Below are 18,794 nucleotides of genomic sequence, written 5' to 3'. Positions count from 1 at the left end.
AACCTGTAAAACAGATATTCTTTGATTTTCTGTTTTTGATGCCTGTGTGTTAACAAAACGCCCCCTGTTGTTGTGACAAAATGTAATTATTCAATTAGTGTGTAAAAGGCATTAGTTAATGCTGATTGGAGGCACAAGACAGGACACATTTCTAATATTTAACCAATCTCTGTGTGTCTCTCTGTTTCTCTCAGGTTACTATGGGAGAGGCTGCACTGATGCTTGCCATTTGAATCCATGTGAAAACGAGGCTCAGTGCCACAGGAAGCCCAGCTATTCCCATGGATACATCTGTGACTGTGGAGACAACCACTATGGGCAGTACTGCCAACACAGGTACACACACACACACACACACACACACACACACACACACACACACACACACACACACACACACACACACACACACACACACACACACACACACACACACACACACACACACACACACACACACACACACACACACACACACACACACACACACACACACACACACTCACACACTCACACACAGACTCAACATTTGAACTACAGTTTCCCCATGAGTTTCCAATACAGTGTAAAGTTCTTTGATGCCGTAGACCAGCTAAGCTCTGTGTCTGTGTGTGTGTGTGTGTGTGTGTGTGTGTGTGTGTGTGTGTGTGTGTGTGTGTGTGTGTGTGTTGGTAGCTTTAGTTCTGCCTTGTTGTCTCACGTCTCCAGCCTTGCATGTAATCCTCTATGGGATGAGTGAAGACTTAAAGTAATAACACACACACAACCACACCAAGGTCAAGTGTGTGTGTGTGTGTGTGTGTGTGTGTGTGTGTGTGTGTGTGTGTGTGTGTTAAACTGTGAAGTGAGTGTGACCCTGACCGTACCCTTTCCTTTCCTTTCCTTTCCTTCCACCTGCCTTTGAAATCCACACAAGTTTAAATCTAAAAACACAATCTGCTCTGTGTGTGTTATAGTGTCTCTAAGCTTTGATCTTCAGTAGTTGGTGTGTGTTTCTCACAAACACACACACTGTTTGCTGCTGATGAAAAATGTCTGAAAGACTCTCTCCAAATTTGCCCTGATATGTCAGTTTTGCCTCGCTCCTCTGTATTTTGCTCTTTTTCATCTAAGGTGGCTTTAACACCTTAAAGTCTACACCAAGGTTCAAACCAAGGACTATTTTTTTAAATCCCCTGTATAGATTTGATCCGCATAGGTTTGGTTTCACATTGCAGTTTTGCCAGCTTTCTATGACATACCTAGGTGTGTTAATTACCTACGTGGGCTGCGTCCCCCTATGCTGGACCTTGACTGGTTTGTTGATGGGCGTGCATCTCTCGTCAGCGTGACTATTCGGCGGTATAGCCTTCATCAGTTTGAATGCAACGATTTAGTCCGGAGCGCGGTCCACGGGAGGTTTCACACCTGTAATTTAAGTTCAGATCAAACGGAAAAGTCCGAAAATCCGGACCAAATAAGGACTTAATCCACTTTCTTTTGTATCAAACATTTTTCAGTTGCAACATCTCAAACGTGAGGATTTGCTGATTTACACTTATTGATGTATTTATCAATATTAAAGTTGTTCAACTCAGTAGCAATCTTGAGAATGAAAGCATGTATCATCAACTTTTCAGTGTTTAAGCTTTAACACCATTTCTGTAAAGTGTTTTCTCAGTCCTATCAGATTTAATATTGTAGTTTCAGACGGTGAGAGCAAAAGGAGAGCACCTTAATTTGAAATGTGAACAAAGAGAAAGATAAAGCCATGGTGATAAAATCTGAATATGTGTCTATCAGGAGCAGCTTTAGAAACCAGGCTAAGTCCCGCACTGATTTCAAATGAATGAATAGCAACTCTAGATTTACAAAAGTTAATTGGAGAAAGAGAAGCTCCTCTTTGGGAGATTACGGTCCACTGTGTGGCTGCTCCTGCTAAATGGAGCTAAAGATAATTTTCTTTTTTTACATTCATAAATCTAGAGGGAATATAATAAAACAGCTCTAAAGATGTCTTATTGCATAGATGTCAGTCTTCTTATAGGATTCCTTTGAAGGACAAATACAAGTTACTTTATTTCCTAATACTGATTCTAACTGTTTGTGTTTGTGTATTTAGAATTGATCACCAGTGTCCCAGAGGTTGGTGGGGAACTCCTACCTGTGGACCGTGTCACTGTGATGCAAACAAAGGCTTTGACCCCAGCTGCAACAAGACCAGCGGGCACTGTCACTGCAAGGTAAACTGGAAAAACACACACACACACACACACACTGAGTGTAGATAAGTAGATTTTTACATCCTCGTATTGAGTACTAATACTGTTAGGATTAGTGGTGTCACTCTATAAATCACTTTAGCTGTAGTTTAACCCAGACACACAGACATCATCTCACAGTGTCATGCTCTGATCGACTAAGCCAGGCATAAAAACTATACCAACCATGATACCATGATCATCTCTACATATTGTGTAAACGTGTGTGTGTTTATATTGGTATGCCTGTGTGTAGCCAGTGCCATGTTTAACTCTGTTTTATCCTGCCCTTAATCTGATCTCCTGACCTTAATCTCTAATCTCTGATATTACCCTTGGAAAAAGAAAAAAAACACTTTACGTCATGTTTCCCCTTGCTCTTTGGCCTCTTTCTCTCAATTGTCTTGATAATTTATCTTAAAACAATAGATTCTTATTTTGCATTTAATGATCTGTAAAAAAAAATATATTTTTATTTAGACTGCATACATATCATTCTGGTCAAGAGTGACGCATAACTCTATATCAAGTATTCAAGTGCTATCGTCAACTGGCTTTCTCTGCAGTGAGTGATGTGTAAAATGGTAGCTAGCAGTGATCCTCTTACATTGATTTATCAATCGATACTGCCTGAATAATGAAATAAATTATTTCGAATGCCCTTCAGTTAAAGAAATACATATTTGTATTAAGATGCTATGCACAGCACATGACAACTCAATGAATTGCAATGAGCCCTGATTTCCTTCAAACATTGTTGCTTTTTTTCCAGGTGTCATTCTTAGAAGTGTTTGATTTTTCTTTCACAAGTTGTTAAGGATGATGATCATGCCTTGGACTCCCTTTGATCATGTGTATTTCTGAGATATGAAACTTAAGAAAACCTTAAATAATTCAGGGTTGAGCTGGGAGAAGAGCGCCCTGTTCATGTAGCAGCACATTACTTTTGAATTTCAGTTTGTTACAAGCAACAGGAAGATGCTACAGGCTCACAGGCTTTCCCCTTGTTTGGTAACGACAACCAGGCCCTTTTTAATTCATACATACTTTCATTTGATTTTAAAAATGTTACCGCTGAACGCAAGATGTCTCATACTTTACAGAATCTTATGTTTAAAAATGTGCTTTAAGTGTCCACGTCACACTAGGTAAGTTACATATTGGACCAAGATTGTATTACAAACTGGATGTGATGCATCAGAATATTCTTGGAGACGCAATTCTTAAATTCTGCACATACATCCTTCTGCAGAGTGAAGCTCAAACATAACATCCAAGAGATGTTACAATAAGCTAAACTTATGTTTGAGTGGAGGGGGACTGAAACAGTTCATCCTCAACACAATGTGCTGGTAAATATCTATTCTCATGTAAGTTCAGCATTCTAAATAATATACAGTATGTCTTTCCTTTGTCCGTTTCTTTGACTCACTATGCTCGCATGGTTGCTCTTGTAATCACGACATTGTCCCCTTTTGGGTCATTGTATTAAATCTTGCCCTAATGCATGTGGTGATGTAATCGCTGACACTATTCTTGGCGGGCGGCGCTGTGCCATTTTACATTCGTCTGACTGAATTTGATTTGTGTGCTGACTTATGCATACCCTGTCTCTGTTTGTGTGTGTGTGTGTGTGTGTTCGTTCAGGAGTTTCATTACCGTCTGCGGGGGTCTGACACCTGCCTGCCATGTGACTGCTATCCGGTGGGTTCCTTCTCGCGATCATGTGACCCAGAGACAGGCCAGTGCCAGTGCAGGCCCGGTGTGATTGGTCGCCAGTGCAACGCATGTGACAACCCCTTCGCTGAGGTCACAAACTCAGGCTGTGAAGGTGAGGAATGCTTATTTCCCTAGTTTCAGATATTTTGTTCAATTTATTTTTTTTGTATTACGTTTCTCTCTGCTGCCTTTCCCAATTTATTCTGGTTTACCCAAGACGGGCCACAGCGTTCTTTTAGTAATATGTCTTTGAGCAGATTGGATGTGTATTGTATAAAATTTGGAAAACGAAAAAGCTTAGCATTTCAGTGCTCCTTTGTGTTCTTTGCAAAATACTTAAATGCATAGTGGTAGGCAGTAGGTAGTAGGCACTATGATTACATGTTGAAACGTGACATTTGTGGAATATGACTCTTTCCATCCACACGGTCTTGAGGCTCCAATGTGTTTCATTGACAAAAATAGGCCACTTTTCAATAATAGTTTGCACAGCCGGATTTTGATATCAATGCTTTGTTACTGCTAGTTTTCAACAAAACAATTTCTTAAATTGGCAAGGGGTACAGAGAACTGTGTCTTGTGTAATATAACTTTCAAGATGGATTTTGAACCAGTACTCAAACTGAGTTAATGGTCAATGAAATGACTCAATGAGTCATGAGTGAAATAATGAGGCACTTCAGGGCTTTATTCATAACTGTGTAATCATAGAATTTCAGTTTCCTTTTATATTCTGTCTTTCAAATTGATCATGTTGGCCAAACTTGTGTCTAAGCCTTAAATAACCACACAAGCTTTGATTATATTTATCTTCTATTCATCATCTTCTCCCTTCATTGCCTCGGCTTTTCTCTTGTGTGCTGCTTTGATACCTTCCATCTTCCCTCTCTTAATTACTTCCTTTATTTTATTGCTGTTATTTTATGCTCTCGTGCTTGTAGAACATTTGTACTTCATCTATGTCTTTTTGTTCTGTTTCCCTCTGCAGTCATTTATGATGGCTGTCCAAAGACCATCACTCAGGGGATCTGGTGGCCTCGGACCAAGTTCAACCTTCCAGCTGCTGTGCCTTGCCCCAAAGGCTCTGTTGGTACGTACTGTACTCACTAATACACACTAACTAAAGTGCATTCAAACACATGATTATTGATATACTCAGAAATACAACCTAATGTAGTTTAGAACTAGAGTATAATTCATATATGACATGTCCTTGTGCATTACTTAGTAGAACTGCCTGTTTCTCCTCCTTACAGGTGCGGCCATCAGACACTGTGATGCAGAGAGAGGATGGCTGGAGCCAGACCTTTACAACTGTACCTCACCTCCATTTGTGGAGCTCAATGTCGCTGTAAGTAGATTCATACCAATAATACTATTACAGGGCTGTACAGTGCGACAGTTTTGATCGCATTTGCTACTGAAATTGATCACGTGCGATGATGAATACAAGTCCAGTCGCACCAGTGCTAATGAGCAGATGCTGTCTCTTTGAGACACAGAGGAGCGATGCACAACACTGCTTAGAGGGCTCTACATTAACACTCTCTAAATGCGGGTGAATGTAGTCTTAGGCGAGTAAGTTATTAAGTCTACCCTCCACTTTGGCTGGTGAAAGATGTGTGCTCGGGATCTGTGCTCGTGCGGCGATTATAGCGTCTAACTTCACCAACGGTTAAAAACAGGAAGGAGACGACTCTCTTTACATTAACGCAGTCAAGTTAGTGCGTGTGCAAACAGAACATTTCCTGTGCGCCTTCACAATAAAAGTCGGTTACTAGCCAAATGCGAGTTGACTTTTATTTTGAAGCAGGTAAGAACAGGAAGTTAGCGCTTCACAGCCCTGCAGTCAACAGTAGTACATTTAAACCTATTATTTACTATCTATGATTTAAACAAAGATTGACACAACCTATTTAACTTGGCCTAAATTGTATAAATATGTTTACTAATTTATTTAATAGGCTATATGTTCAATGTTTTAAAGTATGGTTTTCATTAAAAGAATGAAATGTTCTAAAAATGTTTGTTATTATTAGCCTAATATAATAATGATATGTTTATAAAAATATATAGATATTGACATTATTTTTATAGTTCTATGGGGGGAAATAATTCTGAATCAGCAAAAAAATTGCCATTGGCAGGTTAGACTCTTTTGTCTAAATTGCAATCAGTGCACCCCTATTCATTTTTCTACAATTATTACTGCACACTAGGATATCATATTCATTGAGAATCTCAAATAAAACCAAGATGACATGCTCAAAGGTAATTAGAGCTAAATGCAAGGGTTAGGGTCATGCAAGTTTTCGATCATACTTTGTGTGCTACCAAATTTATTTTTGTGCTACTGAATTTTTTTGCTTGCTAGCACCAGTGCTACCACTTTAAAAAATAAGCGTACAGCCCTGTATTAACGTATGTCTTCATGGATACCAACACTTGAACTGTGCTAAATCCTGGGCAAATCTAACATGTACCCAATTAAACAAAAATGTTATAGCACTGAATGCAACCATCAGAAACTGAGTCCAGAAAGTAAGGTTAACTGTTTGCTGATATGTGCAATCAGGGTTAGGGTTAGTCGGCCAAGATCTTGGACTCAGGAATATGGTTGTCCATTTTTTTTTAATCTATAAGGTTGTGAAGCACATAATTCCAATGATGTTGTTCGTAATCTAGTATAAATTGCATACATTGATTCTAATATTTTACATGTGTAGGTAACTTTAAATTACCTACAGGTAAAATTCAATACCATGCTGAATGTAGACAGTCGGCAGTATTGTTGTACATTTCAATGTTGTCATAATTCCTTAATAGGTGTAACAAGAGGATAGATTGAGTTGTTCATGTGTTGTTGGTGTGTCTCTCTTTAGCTTGACTCTCTGGAGCGTAATGAGACAGAGCTGAACACCATCATGGAGAAGAAGCTTGCCCACCAGCTGCGTGATGTCACAGAGGCCACCGCCCGTCTCTATGGAAACGACCTGCAGATCGCTGAGCGGCTGCTGTCCCGCCTGCTGACCTTCGAGACCCAACAGAACGGCTTCGGACTCACCGCTACTCAGGACGCACATTTCAACGAGGTAACAACAAGAATACATTATTTTAATACGTTCATTTCTCAACAAACACACTCACAATGTATACAGTTTGTCAGTGGAAGGGTACAGCAGTGATGAGTGGTGGCAGGTTTACAGCAAAAAAGTGGCATATGGTGGAACATATGGAGACATATTTACTGTTTATTGAATGTTATTGTTCACCTTGCTGTTCAAATACAAAAGACCCATTCAGGAAAAGAGTGAACAGCAGCATTAGGACAATAGACGGATTCATTGTGAATTCTTATTTACACTATAACAAACACTACTAAGAGTGTGGAAATGAGCTCCGGCATTGTCATGGCATGTGTAATTATATTGTTGTATATATCACCATATTGGTGAAAGGTAAATTGAAGTAATTAGATTAGATTAGATTCACTTTATTGTCATTACACAGCAACAGGTTACAATACAACGAAATGTAGGTGGGTCTAACCAGAGTGCAAACATCAGTTTGAGCAACATGCAAAATATAGCAAATGTACAATCTGTAAAAGGTCAATTGAAAAAAACAGATAGTGAAATGTGAAGCCAATAATCTGTTTGCACTGATTTTAATGTGTGGAACTCAACACATCACGGCTACAGTACCAGGTCTGTTTGAGCGGACTACATTGGCGTTGACAACCAAGAAAAGATTAATTAAAAAGCTGATACGTTTTTTGAAAAGTTGTTTAAACGGAGCGCATCCAACCACAGAAAAGAGTGTTTTGCCTTCACAGATTGATCATCTAATGCTTGATACAGTCTCTAAGTTATTTTAAGGACAAAGCAGTCCGTGGCATTGCGGGCAGCAAGCAGAAACCTGCACAAAAGACATGAAATAGCTGCCGGGGGTTTAAAAACGCTACATGTGATTGATGTGCTGAATATTGATGGGGTACAGACCTTGTGCCACGATAGTTACGACAAGATGTGTTTTCTCCTCTGAAGGTGGAAGGTAGTGTTGCTATGGTGATTCAGTGACAGTATCTCATGAAATATTGAAACATGTCATCTATTCATATTAACTGAGAGTCTCATTTTGCATGTGGAGCTGACAAGGGAACATTTAAGGCTATGTTGGCGTTTTGGCAAAAAGGCTCTAACAAAAACCTCCAAATCATTTTGCTAGAAATCATTTGGCTTATAAATCAAATTTGGTTGACAGGATATTAGCTGTGCATACATCACAAATAAGTGGCAGGATATATGGGCTTAAGTACCCCCACCCCCCCCCCACTGACCCCCCTCCTCCCTTACCTATCATATGACTACTGTCTGAAATTACTGGCTCGTGTGCCAGTAATTGACAAATTGCAAATCTCTATTAAAAGAAGTGGAAGTGACACCCTGTCATTTTTTCACTCAGGAGAATTGTACTATTAAATCTGGGTAAGATTTAAACATTTGTATTATTCAAACACACATTGTAACACATTGATACAATACACAGTTTGTGTGTTATCTGCTAGCAGTACCAGTACTAATAATAACTTTAATAATAGTATTGGCAATAAAGTAAAGCAGACGTGTATTTCTATTGGAAGTAAGGAATTTCCATGGTTTTGAATGGTAATCTCACACTGCCTGACATTTTAATCAGTGTAACTGAGCAGATGACTTAATGCAGCCAGGAGGTGATTCATTCATATCCACGATGGGCCATGGTGGTCAAAAGCATTTCTCTACCCTCCTACAGTTAACACAGCAGACATTATTAAACGCTTTGCTAACAGGGTGGATTTAGCCTCTCCATCACAACTGTAGCTGAAGTGGCCACGCCTCCCAGTGCTGAAACAGACTCAGTCATTAATAAGGTTGTTGTCATACAGTGAACAATGAGTTGCCATAGAAACTGAGCGATAGTGGTAGTCACATCTGACTCTATGAGCAGATTAATTTAATCTCTTTCCTTCTGTAAGAATATGAAACATAGAAGATACATGTGATCTTTGATTAAAAGATTTATTTTCATTTATTTTCAAGAGTTTCTACATGAGGAGTAAGGACCCGGCCTAGTTAACTGCATAAAGTCTGGCTGTCGCATTATATCTCCTGTGCTGTACATTTTATTGGTTAAGGTTAGGGTGAACAATAACATAAAAATCACTCATATTTATCTGAATGAATACACACTTGTTGCACACTCCGAATTCACAGATACACACTGTGACTCCAGTTATGATTCTGTGAACAAGATATAAAGGATGTTTTAGTGTTTCTTTAACTCAAAATCTGAGTTATTCCCTCTTCTTACAAACGTCATCTGTCAGGGGCTGACTCATCAGACAAAATCTTATAACTACGTTTTTGTTCAATAAAAAACTATTTCATGAACAATCATAAATAAATATAAACATTTTGTTTCGGCATTCAAATAACATCACAGTTGGAGCCTGACGCCAAAAACAGTAGGCTACATTGCTTTTTATGATCAATACATAATCTTTGGCAAATAAAGACAGTTGCTATAGCAACTCAGCAGTAGCATTAATGACATCCTATGAAAATCTTTTCCTGCATGACATTTCAACAGACATGAACTTCACCTGGCATTACATCAGAAATATGGCCATCAGGGTTTAACATTGGGTTAGCTGGTTCACAGCTGTGTTTTCTGAACAGAAAGCTCAACTCCCCTCACTTGTTACCTTAACCTTTTGACTCTAGAACATTTGTGCTGCTACACACCATCATCTCAAATTAATGATGTGGTTCTGGTTTACCTTGCCAGCTTCCAAATGGAGCTGCCCAGTTTTCCTGGAAAATGTAGCCTTTCTTGAAATGTTTGACACCTCACTTTAAACAGCAGCTATTAGGGCCAGACGAACAGGTAATAAAGAACACTGTTACTATAGTAACCCAGCGGTCGTAACGGAGTCCTGTGGCTCCAGGAGAAACAAAGGAAAGTGTTTTCACATCAGTAATGTAGTGAGGAGTGGAGGGAGATGAAATGCTTTTATGTTCAAGGAGTGATTCAAATTCACATGGACACTACTGCATCTCCAGACAGGGCTAATGTCTTATCAGGCACCACACAAAAAGGAGACAAATGTGTTTGTAAAAATGATGCAGACAACTTCAGATATTATATTTTCTATAATATTATTTTAAACATTTGGCATTCATTTTCCATAATGTACTTTACAGCACGTGCTAACACGATGGTTGAGCAATAGTGAGAAGAGAATAAAAAATCATGTGATCCACATGGTTTGTTAGCAAGCCAGTAACCATGCTGCCTCTCTGTCAGCCTTGAGTGATGTGTGCCTTCCCTCTGTAATCCTCTGTCTGCTGCCTCTTTAAAACTCTTCACGTGTCCTTCCCTTGGTTGGGCTCTGTTCTATATCACCCTTTTCTTTTTCGATAGTAAAACACAGGCCATATAAGCTTTTGCAGTGTACAGCCTACTTGGGTTTAAAGCCTTTGGTCCACCTTGACACTTTTAATGGACAATTATTGGCTCATTTTCAATCTTAGTAATGAAATAGAGCTCCCCATTTTCTCCAAACAAACTCTGAAGAAGCCATTAAAGGATACTGGACTAGGGATGTCTTATGTGCCTAATTTTTTTTATTATTATTTTTTGGCATTTTCTAGCTTTATTTGATAGTGTGGAAAGACAGAGTTGAAATAGGGCAGAGAGGGGGGGTGACATGCAGAGATCGACCCTGGCCGCATTTGAACTCAGGTCTGCTGCAACGAGGACTGAGCCTCTATGGGGGCGCTCTTACCATTATACCACGAGCGCCCCCTGTAATGGTCTTTTTTTAAGAACACAGGAACATTTGGTGCTTAATATCATCACATTGTTTCCCCTCCTTGCATCCCATCTATCCACAATCCCTCTTTCTGATTCTCCCTTCCTCTCCCTCTACTACGCACTACGTTCTCCCTATAAGACACTGTACATTGTTATTTTCTACTCCCTAGAGCATTATGTGAGATTCCAGTGCTTTATTGGTTTTGGTGCAGTCAGACTGCAAGGAATCTTATTGAGACTTTTCCTTTCTCTCTCTCTCTCCCCGTCTCACTCTCTCAATTGAATGTAATTAATATGGGATTAATGAGCAAACCTACATGAAAACAACAAATACATAAAGAAAATAATTATGATTTGGCTGTCTCTTTTGATCTCTGATATTAGTCCAACTTCTCCCTTTTGTTTTTCACTCCCATTAATAATAAGCCAGTAGTGTGTGCATCCTCAGAATAGTTGACAAAAGGATTCACATTGGATAAGACTATGTTCTATTGTAGACCATGTGCTTCGTCACTTCTTTATTTTCTTTGTATTCATAATAACGGCCCTGATATTGTTTGCTTTTTCGATTTAGTGTGTGGCTTATTTAATTCTAATTAGGCTTAATTAGGTCAGGAAATGTTGACTCTAGCCCTTTGGTGAGCGTTGATCATCTAGTCACTAGCTCATCACTTCTCCTTATAGCAGCAGTGCTAACCCCTTGTCTTCCAGGTGTAACTCCACTTTGCTATCATGCTGTTACAAAGAATATTACATATTTTTGTGAAACATTTTTCCAGCCTTATCTAGCTGGTGTATGCACAGACAGAACAGATTCACTTTCTTCATATCTGCTATCCCTCTTGTCTTTTCTGATCCACGATGTTGACTCACTTCCTTTGTCCACTTCCATCTGTTTTATAGTTGTATTTTACTTGCCTCAAAAACACATGGAGCCTCTGGATCAGCACATAAAAGTAGAACACCACCAGAATGATACCCTGTCAGTAACGGTTGATTCTTCTGCTGCTTCCAGAACATAGTGCGGGGCTGCAGTGCGCTGTTGGGCCCCGGCTCCTCTGGACTGTGGCGGGCCCTGGCCCAGAGTCAGAACCACATCCCTGGTGGAGGTCCGGCCGAGCTGACGGAGCTGATGGAGACGTACGCACAGAACCTGGCCCAGAACATGAAGCTCACCTACCTCAACCCCGTGGCACTGGTTGCTCCAAACATAGGTGGGTTCAGAGATGACTACACACACCACAGACACTGAGACATGCTGCACTTAGCTAATCACTTGCTAATCACCCAATAACAGAGAATATAATCCTAATCTTTACAGACGATTTGCAGCGGTTTTCTCATAATAGTGAAAGTCACTTTGTGTGAAATCAGTTACAATGACTCAATGTAAAGATGAACAGCGCTAATGCAAATGATCATTGCACAGCCAGAGCGCTGGCAGAAGCACAAAGAGATGAATTTCACACTCCCATACACACACATACACAGCAGCCAATGCTTCCAGCACACACACCCTGAAGCGCTGTAACGCTGTAGCTATAGCACAGGCCAACATAAATCATTTGGATTTAAGGATGCCACACACACACACACACAAGGTCACATTAAATGACTTACAAGTGTTAGCACACACACCAACACACACACACACACACACACACACACACACACACACACACACACACACACACACACACACACACACACACACACACACACCACTGAACACTGAAGCTCATAAAAACCTTTTTTAGTATTTACTGTTAATGAAAGCTCTCTTAGATAACTCTTAGATTATCTCAGTCACACAGACAGACAGAAAGACAGACAGACAGACACACACACACACAGACACACACACACACTCACACACACACACACACACACACACACACACACACAGACACACACACAATGGTTTTATGATAGGAAATGAGCCGATGGACAGGAGGTACTAGTCAATGTGAAGTGTTCAATAATGAGCGAACACTTGATCCAGCAAACAGAAGTGGAAGAGCGCTCAATATAGAGAGAGGAGAGAAATCACTTGATATCCTGTGTGTTGGTCTGTGTGTTGGTCTGTGTGTTGGTCTGTGCGTGTGTGATCACCTGCTTCTGTGTGTGTCTGTTCCTCGGCTTTTTAAAGTCAGTTTTGACAAGCTGAAATGTATTAAGTAGTAGAAAAATAATTTTGATCATTTGGCATTAATGATCTACAACAACAACAACTAAAACAAATAAAATAACGGTGTGTGTCAAACCCATATCTTCTCTGGTTTATTCACCCTATACCAGTTGGCAGAGAGTTTGAAATTTACCGTTGACCATATTTGTTATTCCTTCCGCTCAGAAAGTGAATTTAAAGTAGCCTCATATTTTCCAAAGGGGAAGCGTATACAGTGAAATAAGAGAGATAAGAGTCACATCAAAGGTTGTTTGAGATTTTCTTGCAGTGGTTTCTTGCAAGGAAATCTCAATTGTACAGCTAATCCCAAATCTGGGATTAACTGTGTTACCAAAACTAAACTGAAAGAAGCTGGTGAAGCAAAATTCGGCAGTTGCTAACTTTAAAGAGCTTGGGGTGTTTTTAGAGGAATTCAATTTGAATGTGTGTGTGTGTGGAGGGGGGCTAAGAGCATTAACTTGAGTGTGTGTGTGTGTTTGGGGGCTAAGAGCATTAACTTGAATATGACATTCATTGTCTTGCTTCATTCCTACCAGGGCTGTTGCCAATTCAACACCTATCAAGTGTTGCATGTGGTACAGATTACATAACAAGTTTGTCAACACTGCTAAAGGAAGAGAAACATTTAGAAAACAAGAAATGGCCAAACCTTTGGTCTTGTTAAATGTCAGGAAGTCTTTTCAGTCTGTGGTGGCATCTACCCGACATATTACTTTGTATCCAATGAGGTCAGACATGCCAATAAATCTGCCTCAGTGCTTAGTGGCATAGCACATGATCAGTGCTATGTTCTTCCAGTTTGAAATGGAGCTCAAATCTTCACAATTTCTAACAATGTCAAGTGATGGGAGAAGTGAAAGGCTGTAAAAGTCTCTTTTGAATACGATGGTCCTGTATTTAAGGAACCAAATGTGAATGAAAAACCAAGCGACAGTAACTGATTTGCTGTAACAGCCTGCTCTTTATTCAGGAAATGCTTTTATCATGTTCAGCGGGCCTCAAAGTGAATCACTGTTTAAAGAATGGGAAACATTATGCTGAGGTTGGCTACCAATCTTGTTCCTTTAATAAAGATCAACTACTGAGCTGGCCTCTACAATTTGAGCACTTCATCAATTTAACAAATATAAAAGACATTCTTTACTTTATGTTATTTTGAATGGTGACAAAAACTGATTTAAACAGTATTAAGTAATTAATGTTTATAGCATTAATAACGTTTTATGTTTATTCGTACAGAATAATAACACCTGTTTCACCTGTTCAGTCATGAACCTAGACCGTGTGGAGAACCACACCCACGTGCGGCGGCGTTTCCCACGTTACCACACAAGCCTTTTTCGCGGCCAGGCTTTGTGGGATGCCAACACCCATGTGATACTGCCCCCTGCTGCCCTGGTGTCACAACGACAACAACAACAACACAACTGGAAGGAAAAGGAGCGGGCGGAGAAAGAACGTACGAACAAATGCACTAATATCATTTAAGTATTGAGTGTTTAAGTTTAGAGAATATACTCACATAGACTTCTCTGTTCCAGTCTCAGCCCCTCAGAACTCTGCTGCCGCCCCCATCAGTGTCTCAGCCAATCAGACGAGAGAATACACCGCAGCCCGACGCGCTGTCTCCATGCCCGAGCAGCCCATCACCATCGTCATCATGTTGATCTATCGCAGTCTGGGCGCCGCCCTCCCTCCCAAGTACCACACAGACCGCAGAGGAGTCAGGTGGGAGTCAAACACACTCACAACAATACAGATGTGACTATAGCAGCTCTCTGAACCCTCTGAGGAAGGAAGCATGTGGGATAGAGAAAGCTGGGTTCACATGTGTCAACTGTTAAGGAGCAAACAGTAAAACCACTATTACATTCATATAACAGGAGCATCTCATCATCCTAGAGTTTGTTCAAAAATATTATGCCATTAATATTTTTGTTCTGTAAAATCATTAAAAATGCCAAGATGACATCTGATACATTCGAGATGTTGGAATGAGAAATGCTTATTTTTATTTCTTAATTTTTTTCATAAAACAATACATTTGATTTGAGGTCAGTTCATTTTTGTCAGTTGACACTAGACTTATTTATTCAGCACTAACCAAATTCTTCTTGACATCTGTTTTCTCTCTCTTTCTTTCATTGAAACTTTATGTAGTTTAACAAACTGTTCAGTTTTCAATAGCTTTCGATAAAGTAATTTAAGTCTAGTTAACAAATTTGGTTCCTCTCTGCTCACCTTGTCTTTGCCTTTTCACCGTCCTAACTAGGACATCAAACTCTACTTCCTGTCTGTTCTGTAGATGTACGCTAACTGTGCTCTCTCTCTCTCTCTCTCTCTCTCTCTCTCTCTCTCTCTCTCTCTCTCTCTCTCTCTCTCTCTCTCTCTCCCCCCCCCCACCCCCTCAGGCTTCCCAGGCACCCTGTAATGAACTCCCCAGTGGTCAGTGTCTCTGTCTACAACAATCAGACCTTTGTGAGTGGACACTTGGACCAGCCCATCCTGCTTGAGTTTAGGCTGCTGGAAACAGCCAATCGCAGCAAGCCCCTGTGTGTGCAGTGGAACCACAGCAATCAGTGAGTGCAGATTACACTGACACTTCTATAGAGACAATACAGTCAATCGACAGATACGTGCCACTTGTTGTCTTTAGCTCGGTATATTAACAACCTGTTTGCATCTGACTCACAAATAATAAAGTGTGCTATTGTGTTCAGTTTAGACTTTCTAGTGCCACATGCACACATGCCCTGTCAATGTTGATAGATCATAAGAACACTAAATATGAACATATCTTGCACATACAGTTAGTCTTTTCATATGTCCTAAAAAGTCTGCACACAATTTTGATGCATCATAAAACCCCCTTGTTATCTCTCTTTGCAGGTATGAATTAGGAGGCTGTTGGACAGTCAGGGACTGTATCGTGGTGTACAGGAACACTTCTCATGTCCGCTGTCAGTGCCAGAGACTGGGCACCTTTGGCGTCTTGATGGACAGTTCACAGAGAGAGGTTAGTCACCTGTCAGTGGAGAACTGCTCATAGACATTTGAACCGCATATTTATAATCATTCAGTTAAAAATATGCTTGTCATGTATTTGATTATTTATATTATATATATATATTATATTTTGATCAGTGATCCTGCTGTGTAGACCCAGTGTGTGGAGGTTTCTTCCAAATTCATTTGAAATTGAGCTGTTCTTTGTTGGATGTAGTCGGTGTGGAAGTATGAAATCCTTGAGGATTAGATCCTGTCTGACTTTCAGCCGGCTAAAGGAAGCCTTGTTACAGCTGTAGAAGATTTTAACGGTTGAATGCTAACCCACTGCCTATCACACTCCAGCATACTAAGTGATGATGTATCATACATCTGGCCTATGTCAGACAGATAGACAAAAATAGCTTTAGGAGTCTGAAACTAGAATCTTCAATTATGGTGTTTTATGCATCCACTGTATAGTCCAGAGCAATGAGAGGAGGTGTATATCAATTCCAATCATTTGAAATGCTGTAGATGTGCCCAGTTTGCCCAAATAACATTCTGGTGGTGTCATTTGCATGCAAAGGTTGCGATGAATCGATGTAATGCTTTTGATACTCTGCGTTCCTCTGACAGATTAAAAAGGTCTGCTAGGTGGCTTGGTCTGTCGGCTTAATCGCAAAATCGTTTTTTGTAGATCTTCTTTTCTTGTCTGCTTTCATTAATTCTCTTTTTAAAATGAGGTGTAGTTTAAACACAGAGGTCAATGTTCAGTCCTTTCATGTTCAGCATTACAAACCAGCCTGTAGTCTGGTGCACTTAACCATTACCATTTCATGATTTTCAGCTATTGATGTTCTTTAAAATCTCAAACAATGTAATGCATTTTCATTTGCATTTCAACACGTCAGAGAGATTCGTGTTCATCCCTCTGCCTTATTCTACAGTGATGTTCCATCTTTTGTTAAGTTTTACTCCTTTCTTACCCTTGTCTGTCTCGCTTTACCTTTCCATGTTCTACCTTTTTCTCACCTTTTTTAACTACTACTTATCCCTTCTTTTTCTCTACACTACCTTTATATCAAAACTCACCAAAATGATATAAATCACACCATAACACCATCTTTTTTAACTTTCTCCACCCTTTCCCCTCTCTCTCTCTCTCTCTCTCTCTCTCTCTCTCTCTCTCTCTCTCTCTCTCTCTCTCTCTCTCTCTCTCTCTGAGCAGCAGTTGGAGGGGGATCTGGAGGCTCTGGCCCTGATCACATACACCTGTCTGTGCACCTCCATGCTGGCCCTGCTGCTCACTGTCCTGGTGCTGTCCTGTCTGCGAGGCCTCAAGTCCAACACCAGGAGCATCCATTCAAACACAGCGGCCGCCATGTTTCTGTCTGAGCTGGTCTTTCTGCTCGGGGTCAATCAGACTGAACAGCAGGTAGATACTGGCGTGGGGTTGTGTGCTTGCGTGTGATGCCTTAAGATTGTCTTGTTTATCTCTGTATCTCAAATCACAGTCCCTCCATTTCCTACCTTACAGCTTTGTGATTGAGCAAACATTTGCTTTTAGCCTCAAAATGTGTTAGCTTTCAGTGTACGGTGGATCATCGTATATATTGTCGCTGTCTGGCGGAAACCTCATATCTCCGTTTCAAACCAAAAGCATTAAAAATAGCTTGGGAATTGACCATATGGACATACAAGGTTTCTAACCAACAGCGATAATATCCTCCTTTTCTGGTGCAGCACTAAAGCTCGTATCAAGAACGTCTCCTAAAAAAGTATCATTGATTGTTTTTCACAGTTGTTGTTGGACAGTTGTTGTTGGACAGTTCTCTATCTTTCTCCTACCCGTTTTTTTTTTTTTTTTTACTGTTTATTTTAATCTTAGTCTCCTTCCTAATTATGCTCAACACTTGCACTACCTCTTCTGTCTCTCATGACCCATTTCTCTCTCTCATTATGTTGTTACATCACACATGTATTGTGTGTGTATGTGTTTATAGAGCAGTCAGTCTTGTAGAGAAGATACTGAAAATATCTGCTCACTCAGCATGAAATCCAATTAATTAAGCTGTATCCCCCCCACACAGCTACGGGTTACTTCTAGCTAAACAGTATGTTCTCTAATTCATGTGCATCATGCTTGGGAGAGCATGTTAGTGCTCGCGGCAATCGTGTGTCTTAGTGTGCACACTAGTTTGTACGTTCTTGTGCATTTTACAGTCTTTCTATGTTTTCGTGTGTAACTTGCAGTGTTTGAATTCTTGTTTGTGTGTGTGGGGGCGTGTGAAATCCATCGTCTGGCTTCATTCCTGCCAAGCCTGCTGCTATTTCTGTGACTTCTATGGATGTGTCGTTAGGACTTTGTACTGCGCTTCTTTTAAACTTACAATCTGGGACGTGCAACACTGCAGTCTTACATGTCACACAATCAGACCTTATAAAAACTCACCTGAATCACAGCATGCTTATTCACAAAGGAAGAGAGTTTGTGCAAGTTTCAAGTTTTCAAAGAAGTCCCTGCATCATTAGCCAACAAGTTTGAACTGCTAATGATATGGAATAACATTGATCTGTGTTTGCATTATCTAAGACATACTGTAGCACCGAATGAACAAATCACACAAGGCTCCTATTTGTTATACTTCTCTATTTTATAAAAGGCTTTGGAAGCTAACTATCACTAACCAGCAACTAGTTATTTTGAATTAGAAAGCTGTGCTTGGTTAAGCTGCTCCCTGTGGTCGGATTAGATCTAAGACTTCTTACAGCACAACACTTCTCTTGTAAGATGGTGACTC

The 18,794-nt window shown here is 40.1% G+C and overlaps 1 protein-coding gene across 1 annotated transcript in view; it reads left to right on the top strand.

The window, feature by feature from the left end:
* celsr3 (cadherin, EGF LAG seven-pass G-type receptor 3) overlaps positions 1–18,794 on the top strand; it is a gene marked incomplete at both ends in the record, with an annotated part of 103,104 nt that overhangs the window by 71,789 nt on the left and 12,521 nt on the right. The window contains 12 exons of the mRNA XM_080030764.1: positions 195–336; positions 2,102–2,222; positions 3,888–4,071; positions 4,948–5,049; positions 5,216–5,310; positions 6,842–7,051; positions 11,833–12,031; positions 14,273–14,464; positions 14,547–14,733; positions 15,417–15,584; positions 15,895–16,021; positions 17,222–17,428. Coding sequence (XP_079886890.1) covers positions 195–336; positions 2,102–2,222; positions 3,888–4,071; positions 4,948–5,049; positions 5,216–5,310; positions 6,842–7,051; positions 11,833–12,031; positions 14,273–14,464; positions 14,547–14,733; positions 15,417–15,584; positions 15,895–16,021; positions 17,222–17,428 — 1,934 coding nt within the window. The remainder of the gene's footprint in view (positions 1–194; positions 337–2,101; positions 2,223–3,887; positions 4,072–4,947; positions 5,050–5,215; positions 5,311–6,841; positions 7,052–11,832; positions 12,032–14,272; positions 14,465–14,546; positions 14,734–15,416; positions 15,585–15,894; positions 16,022–17,221; positions 17,429–18,794) is intronic.

This window comes from Ammodytes marinus (genome assembly GCF_949987685.1).
Source record: "Ammodytes marinus genome assembly, chromosome: 7".
Lineage (NCBI taxonomy): Eukaryota > Metazoa > Chordata > Actinopteri > Uranoscopiformes > Ammodytidae > Ammodytes > Ammodytes marinus.
The sequence above is the reverse complement of the archived record's forward strand: the minus strand, read 5'-3'. Positions and strand labels throughout refer to the sequence as shown.